Genomic DNA, 8,205 nt, shown 5'->3' with positions numbered 1-8,205 from the left:
AACGTTTGAGGCGAGGACTGTCATCTTGTGCTGAATTCCGCACCAAATATTGACCATAAATTTCATAAAATTGGACTCTTGATTATCTCCGCCTGTCATTAACAGGCATGAAGCATAAAAATAATCTTTACACATTTAACATCTACAGGAATTGCCCAACTCACACATTAAACATTTGAAACTGATGAACCCGGAATACCCAATCAGCTGGCTCCAAAACATTCACCTCTCTATGAAATCTTATGCCCAAAAGGGGATTTCCAGAAATCTACTTTTAGTTTCGTATTGCGGTAGCCTGGTACACTGGACTACCCATAAAGCTGCTATGCGGAACAATATGGGCGGGCTGGTGTATCAGGTTAGTTTATTATGACATAGCATGCAAGTATGGTTTTACCGAGATTTGATCAAGACCCCTAAAATGTCTTAAGAGCAAGCTCCAATATATTGTAGCAACTGTAATTAATTATGCACTATTTTCTCGGATATAAAGAGTGTTGTCTAAGAAAGGAAACAATCAAGAGAGTGAATAGCAGAAAACACTCTCTTTATCGGAGTACGCCAAGGTTCTGTTCTTGATTCACCTAAGTGGAGATGTACATGTACAAGTGCGTCTCATTTGCTGACACACTGCATTATTTAATAGACAAATAGACAATAGTGATCAATGGAACTGAAAGCAAAATTTATTTAAAATCTTCTTTAAGAATTTCTTAAAAATAAAGTCTTAAATGCTCCATGTGTCCAATCGCTTACTGTGGTCGATCATTTATACATGTACGTGTCTGTTATCAAATTATTCAAGCAAAGATCGTAATCAAGTTCATACATTTCTGAACGTTTTGTTTATACAATCAATGATCTAGAGGTTCGACTGTCGCTGTCTGGCGAGCAAGGCAGCAGAGAATATGTTTACGAATCCAAATTCCTTCTGTTGTGAGTCTTTGTTGATTTATTATTTGTTTTCGCACTTAGGACGCTGTCGTTAGGTACTGTGTTCGTAGACTTATTCTTCTCTTTCTGAAATAGAGAAAACACTTTTCAGGTAAGTTAGTTGATATTTTCTGCCCATTTCTGTTTTTCGTGTGTATTTCTTTAGGTAAACAAAATAGAATGAAGCACTTCGAATTTTGATTACCGATAGTAATGTATTAATATACTGACACTGAGATTGTTTTATCATATGACGTTAAACACAGTTTGCGAAGCGGACACCATATTGGCTGGATAATTAATATTAATATTTCTTCTGTCTTACGCCGACTTAAAAATAACAGAGATATGACTCCACCTTGGCGTACACCGTATTGAGATTTAAAACAGATATTTGACCACTTACTGTAGTAGAGCTAAAATATTCTTTTGAGTTAAATGTACTCACTCTTAAAATTCTGTCAAAGTAGCGCTTGAAAAAGTTTTTCTGTGTTTTCCCGCCGTCTTCATTCACAATCGTAGCCACAAGAGGCTGGCCATCATTTTTGTTATCTGAAGCAGAAAGAGTTAGCGTGTTAGAAATTGGATTGATCACTTTACGATGATACATTTGTATATTAACCTGTAAAAATGAGTTTCGTGATTGTTAAAAAGTGCGCTACATATCTATTTAGAACGAAATCCTGAACATAATTTTGCACGAAATTTAAAAACGAAAGACGATAAAATAAAGTTAACCCTAAAACATATATAATTGTACAGCAAAAACTAGTACACGTACCTCTATCAGATTGATTTGTGCTTGTCATTTCTACTTCCGATTGGTCCATCATTCTGGCCATTATTTCGTCAGTGGGAGAAGTTTGCCCATGGCGAAGTGCTGAAACAGATCTGCCAATAGTAACATCTACAATATTGCCCAGATCCGTGTCATTTTCACTCATCGCTTCCTCCATCTTGTAGTGTGTTGGAGACGTTTGACCTTGTCTAAGAGCGGCTATGGACCGCTGGATAGTTAACCTAGCCAGGTCTTCAGCGGCCTGGTCCATCATTTCATCTGTTTCGGCCTTTCCTGTCATCTTATCGTCCTCTTTCAATTGATTTTTATCCATAATCTAGAATACCACAACCAAAGACTGGAATAAGTTTGTTATCAAAATTCACGATAATCGTATACATAGTCATGTAACAATTAAGGCTACTATTAGTGATCGAACTCGCGACCATTAGTGCTCTTGTCAGTAGTGTATCAACACGAATTCCTACTACATCTTTTGTAAGACGAAGTTAATTATATAGAGGGTGATCTATACCAAGAAGCAGGGATCAAATTGCTGAAGCTTCAGTTGATAAGTTTTAAATGCTCAATAAAGTATAAGAAAATATAATAAAAATAACTCATTGCGCACTGGACTAACATTGAAGCCATCGACTTTTCGAAATTCTTAATTTGCCAGCTCAGGGCGACTTTCTTAGTATGAAAATATTAAGAATCCCCATATGAAATATGTTGTAATTATTTGGTTATGCCCCGTAATTTTACTGGACTATATTCATGTCGTTCAAATCGCAGCATAGGTTATCAAGTCTGACTCATCTAAATGAAAGGCGCCTGCGCTCGGTAGTGGTAGGAAACAAGTTGGATTTAAAACATACCGTCTTGGATATTTACAGAGTATATTAACATATAAGATACACATTCAGTACTTACCTGAAGTTCATACAAAACATGAAACATGCGAGTAGCAATTGATAATTAAAGATTAATGTAAAATCCGAATTCGTTTTTCTCAGAGAAGTTTGACCAAGTCTGTTTGTTGCCATGAACAAAGAACAATAGATGGAAAATCTCGCGAGATGTAAAGCATTTGTGACGTTATAGAGTTTGTGACGTCATCCAATTGTGAATTGTCAAAACGTGGTCGTGCGCCTTGGTGGGTGTTGAAACATGTTGTTTCCATTTTCCAGTTGCCAGTTAGTTTGCTTTTGTGATATCTGGCAAATAATTACGTAAAGTCTATGATTAGTATATACATGTACAACGTATAAGCGCATGTGCTATTGTGGATTTCGTATAGAGCTATTTTATAAGTAAACAAATGTTTTTGTTGTTTGCTCGTCAATATATACGTGTAAAGTGGTGAAATGTGTGTGTTGGGTGTCTTGGGCAGCATATACTTCAGTAAGATAACACTATAAACAGAACAAGAGTTCCACTATCACAAGGAGACACAACATTAATATGGAGCAGCCTCCCAAAATATTGTAATCATGGAAGGCCGTCCTTAAATAACCCTGGCTGCCAATATATACATGTAGGACATAAACCGTCTGAACCAAACCAAGTCCGTTTTGTATTGTTCAAACCTTTATTAATTACAATATGTATTTAAAGTTTATTTTTTTATCAACATTATATGTCGATCGGTTAATTATCCATGTTTTGCATATGGTTATCTGTTTTAATCAACATACATACAATGTAAATGATAAAAAGTGTTACAGAGCAGGCGTTGTATGTGTTGTTTACATACCAATCTGTTGTGGTAATCACTTTTCAGCTTATAAGTAGTTATAGGCCTAATTGTTACTAAAGATGACGTGATTTGTTTTCAGTATATAAAGAATGTACATATACATTTTGTGGCTGGAATGTTAAAGTAAATTTCTTTTGCTACGCGTTGCAAAATCACAGTATGTGATTCGTTTAATAATAGTAGTTATGAATGGAAAATGTTTAAGATGTTAATTCTTGCATAAACGTTTGAGGCGAGGACTGTCATCTTGTGCTGAATTCCGCACCAAATATTGACCATAAATTTCATAAAATTGGACTCTTGATTATCTCCGCCTGTCATTAACAGGCATGAAGCATAAAAATAATCTTTACACATTTAACATTTACAGGAATTGCCCAACTCACACATTAAACATTTGAAACTGATGAACCCGGAATACCCAATCAGCTGGCTCCAAAACATTCACCTCTCTATGAAATCTTATGCCCAAAAGGGGATTTCCAGAAATCTACTTTTAGTTTCGTATTGCGGTAGCCTGGTACACTGGACTACCCATAAAGCTGCTATGCGGAACAATATGGGCGGGCTGGTGTATCAGGTTAGTTTATTATGACATAGCATGCAAGTATGGTTTTACCGAGATTTGATCAAGACCCCTAAAATGTCTTAAGAGCAAGCTCCAATATATTGTAGCAACTGTAATTAATTATGCACTATTTTCTCGGATATAAAGAGTGTTGTCTAAGAAAGGAAACAATCAAGAGAGTGAATAGCAGTAAATATCGGAGTACGCCAAGGTTTTGTTCTTGATTCACCTAAGTTGATGTACATGTACAAATGCATGTGCGTCTCATTTGCTGACACACTGCATTATCTAATAGACAAATAGACAATAATGATCAATGAAACTTAAAGCAAAATTTATTAAGGTGAATCATCTTTAAGAATTTCTTAAAAATAAAGTCTTAATGCTCCATGTGTCTAATCGCTTACTGTGGTCGATCATTTATACATGTACGTGTCTGTTATCAAATTATTCAAGCAAAGATCGTAATCAAGTTCATACATTTCTGAACGTTTTGTTTATACAATCAATGATCTAGAGGTTCGACTGTCGCTGTCTGGCGAGCAAGGCAGCAGAGAATATGTTTACGAATCAAATTCCTTCTGTTGTGAGTCTTTGTTGATTTATTATTTGTTTTCGCACTTAGGACGCTGTCGTTAGGTACTGTGTTCGTAGACTTATTCTTCTCTTTCTGAAATAGAGAAACACTTTTCAGGTAAGTTAGTTGATATTTTCTGCCCATTTCTGTTTTTCGAGTGTATTTCTTTAGGTAAACAAAATAGAATGAAGCACTTCGAATTTTGATTACCGATAGTAATGTATTAATATACTGACACTGAGATTGTTTTATCATATGACGTTAAACACAGTTTGCGAAGCGGACACCATATTGGCTGGATAATTAATATTAATATTTCTTCTGTCTTACGCCGACTTAAAAATAACAGAGATATGACTCCACCTTGGCGTACACCGTATTGAGATTTAAAACAGATATTTGACCACTTACTGTAGTAGAGCTAAAATATTCTTTTGAGTTAAATGTACTCACTCTTAAAATTCTGTCAAAGTAGCGCTTGAAAAAGTTTTTCTGTGTTTTCCCGCCGTCTTCATTCACAATCGTAGCCACAAGAGGCTGGCCATCATTTTTGTTATCTGAAGCAGAAAGAGTTAGCGTGTTAGAAATTGGATTGATCACTTTACGATGATACATTTGTATATTAACCTGTAAAAATGAGTTTCGTGATTGTTAAAAAGTGCGCTACATATCTATTTAGAACGAAATCCTGAACATAATTTTGCACGAAATTTAAAAACGAAAGACGATAAAATAAAGTTAACCCTAAAACATATATAATTGTACAGCAAAACTAGTACACGTACCTCTATCAAATTGATTTGTGCTTGTCATTTCTACTTCCGATTGGTCCATCATTCTGGCCATTATTTCGTCAGTGGGAGAAGTTTGCCCATGGCGAAGTGCTGAAACAGATCTGCCAATAGTAACATCTACAATATTGCCCAGATCCGTGTCATTTTCACTCATCGCTTCCTCCATCTTGTAGTGTGTTGGAGACGTTTGACCTTGTCTAAGAGCGGCTATGGACCGCTGGATAGTTAACCTAGCCAGGTCTTCAGCGGCCTGGTCCATCATTTCATCTGTTTCGGCCTTTCCTGTCATCTTATCGTCCTCTTTCAATTGATTTTTATCCATAATCTAGAATACCACAACCAAAGACTGGAATAAGTTTGTTATCAAAATTCACGATAATCGTATACATAGTCATGTAACAATTAAGGCTACTATTAGTGATCGAACTCGCGACCATTAGTGCTCTTGTCAGTAGTGTATCAACCACGAATTCCTACTACATCTTTTGTAAGACGAAGTTAATTATATAGAGGGTGATCTATACCAAGAAGCAGGGATCAAATTGCTGAAGCTTCAGTTGATAAGTTTTAAATGCTCAATAAAGTATAAGAAAATATAATAAAAATAACTCATTGCGCACTGGACTAACATTGAAGCCATCGACTTTTCGAAATTCTTAATTTGCCAGCTCAGGGCGACTTTCTTAGTATGAAAATATTAAGAATCCCCATATAAATATGTTGTAATTATTTGGTTATGCCCCGTAATTTTACTGGACTATATTCATGTCGTTCAAATCGCAGCATAGGTTATCAAGTCTGACTCATCTAAATGAAAGGCGCCTGCGCTCGGTAGTGGTAGGAAACAAGTTGGATTTAAAACATACCGTCTTGGATATTTACAGAGTATATTAACATATAAGATACACATTCAGTACTTACCTGAAGTTCATACAAAACATGAAACATGCGAGTAGCAATTGATAATTAAAGATTAATGTAAAATCCGAATTCGTTTTTCTCAGAGAAGTTTGACCAAGTCTGTTTGTTGCCATGAACAAAGAACAATAGATGGAAAATCTCGCGAGATGTAAAGCATTTGTGACGTTATAGAGTTTGTGACGTCATCCAATTGTGAATTGTCAAAACGTGGTCGTGCGCCTTGGTGGGTGTTGAAACATGTTGTTTCCATTTTCCAGTTGCCAGTTAGTTTGCTTTTGTGATATCTGGCAAATAATTACGTAAAGTCTATGATTAGTATATACATGTACAACGTATAAGCGCATGTGCTATTGTGGATTTCGTATAGAGCTATTTTATGAAGTAAACAAATGTTTTTGTTGTTTGCTCGTCAATATATACGTGTAAAGTGGTGAAATGTGTGTGTTGGGTGTCTTGGGCAGCATATACTTCAGTAAGATAACACTATAAACAGAACAAGAGTTCCACTATCACAAGGAGACACAACATTAATATGGAGCAGCCTCCCAAAATATTGTAATCATGGAAGGCCGTCCTTAAATAACCCTGGCTGCCAATATATACATGTAGGACATAAACCGTCTGAACCAAACCAAGTCCGTTTTGTATTGTTCAAACCTTTATTAATTACAATATGTATTTAAAGTTTATTTTTTATCAACATTATATGTCGATCGGTTAATTATCCATGTTTTGCATATGGTTATCTGTTTTAATCAACATACAATGTAAATGATAAAAAGTGTTACAGAGCAGGCGTTGTATGTGTTGTTTACATACCAATCTGTTGTGGTAATCACTTTTCAGCTTATAAGTAGTTATAGGCCTAATTGTTACTAAAGATGACGTGATTTGTTTTCAGTATATAAAGAATGTACATATACATTTTGTGGCTGGAATGTTAAAGTAAATTTCTTTTGCAACGCGTTGCAAAATCACAGTATGTGATTCGTTTAATAATAGTAGTTATGAATGGAAAATGTTTAAGATGTTTCGTCTTGTTAAACGTTTGAGGCGAGGACTGTCATCTTGTGCTGAATTCCGCACCAAATATTGACCATAAATTTCATAAAATTGGACTCTTGATTATCTCCGCCTGTCATTAACAGGCATGAAGCATAAAAATAATCTTTACACATTTAACATCTACAGGAATTGCCCAACTCACACATTAAACATTTGAAACTGATGAACCCGGAATACCCAATCAGCTGGCTCCAAAACATTCACCTCTCTATGAAATCTTATGCCCAAAAGGGGATTTCCAGAAATCTACTTTTAGTTTCGTATTGCGGTAGCCTGGTACACTGGACTACCCATAAAGCTGCTATGCGGAACAATATGGGCGGGCTGGTGTATCAGGTTAGTTTATTATGACATAGCATGCAAGTATGGTTTTACCGAGATTTGATCAAGACCCCTAAAATGTCTTAAGAGCAAGCTCCACTGTAATTAGTTATCAGATCCTTATGCGCTATTTTCTCGGATATAAAGAGTGTTGTCTAAGAAAGGAAACAATCAAGAGAGTGAATAGCAGTCTCTTTATCGGAGTACGCCAAGGTTCTGTTCTTGATTCACCTAAGTGGAGATGTACATGTACAAGTGCGTCTCATTTGCTGACACACTGCATTATTTAATAGACAAATAGACAATAGTGATCAATGGAACTGAAAGCAAAATTTATTTAAAATTTCTTTAAGACTTTCTTAAAAATAAAGTCTTAATGCTCCATGTGTCTAATCGCTTACTGTGGTCGATCATTTATACATGTACGTGTCTGTTATCAAATTATTCAAGCAAAGATCGTAATCAAGTTCATACTTTCTGAACGTTTTG

At 35.6% G+C, this 8,205-nt stretch overlaps 2 protein-coding genes across 2 annotated transcripts; both read right to left on the bottom strand.

Moving 5' to 3' along the window:
- Nucleotides 1–765: 765 nt before the first annotated feature.
- On the bottom strand, nt 766–2,181 carry LOC138312765 (uncharacterized). Its single transcript, XM_069253528.1, has 3 exons — nt 1,715–2,181; nt 1,382–1,485; nt 766–1,020 (listed from the first exon to the last, which is right to left on the bottom strand). The coding sequence occupies exons 1-3, from the start codon at nt 2,043–2,045 to the stop codon at nt 913–915; spliced, it is 543 nt and encodes a 180-aa protein (XP_069109629.1). The 5' UTR covers nt 2,046–2,181; the 3' UTR covers nt 766–912.
- A 2,241-nt stretch (nt 2,182–4,422) lies between these two features.
- LOC138312764 (uncharacterized) lies at nt 4,423–5,754 on the bottom strand. Its single transcript, XM_069253526.1, has 3 exons — nt 5,401–5,754; nt 5,069–5,172; nt 4,423–4,708 (listed from the first exon to the last, which is right to left on the bottom strand). Exons 1-3 carry the CDS (start codon nt 5,729–5,731, stop codon nt 4,544–4,546), a joined length of 600 nt encoding a protein of 199 aa, XP_069109627.1. The 5' UTR covers nt 5,732–5,754; the 3' UTR covers nt 4,423–4,543.
- Nucleotides 5,755–8,205: the final 2,451 nt, after the last annotated feature.

Source organism: Argopecten irradians, unplaced genomic scaffold, assembly GCF_041381155.1.
Source record: "Argopecten irradians isolate NY unplaced genomic scaffold, Ai_NY scaffold_0462, whole genome shotgun sequence".
NCBI lineage: Eukaryota > Metazoa > Mollusca > Bivalvia > Pectinida > Pectinidae > Argopecten > Argopecten irradians.
This window is presented reverse-complemented; position numbering and strand designations above follow the sequence as displayed.

What these genes read in the sequence shown, in the direction of transcription:
- LOC138312765 (XM_069253528.1), bottom strand. Translation starts at nt 2,045, where the DNA reads ATGGATAAAAATCAATTGAAAGAGGACGATAAGATGACAGGAAAGGCC. An exon ending in CACAAATCAATCTGATAGAG is followed by an intron (nt 1,486 to 1,714) that starts GTACGTGTACTA and finishes TTTCTGCTTCAG; the next exon opens with ATAACAAAAATGATGGCCAG. An exon ending in ACTTTGACAGAATTTTAAGA is followed by an intron (nt 1,021 to 1,381) that starts GTGAGTACATTT and finishes TCTCTATTTCAG; the next exon opens with AAAGAGAAGAATAAGTCTAC.
- LOC138312764 (XM_069253526.1), bottom strand. Translation starts at nt 5,731, where the DNA reads ATGGATAAAAATCAATTGAAAGAGGACGATAAGATGACAGGAAAGGCC. An exon ending in CACAAATCAATTTGATAGAG is followed by an intron (nt 5,173 to 5,400) that starts GTACGTGTACTA and finishes TTTCTGCTTCAG; the next exon opens with ATAACAAAAATGATGGCCAG. An exon ending in ACTTTGACAGAATTTTAAGA is followed by an intron (nt 4,709 to 5,068) that starts GTGAGTACATTT and finishes TCTCTATTTCAG; the next exon opens with AAAGAGAAGAATAAGTCTAC.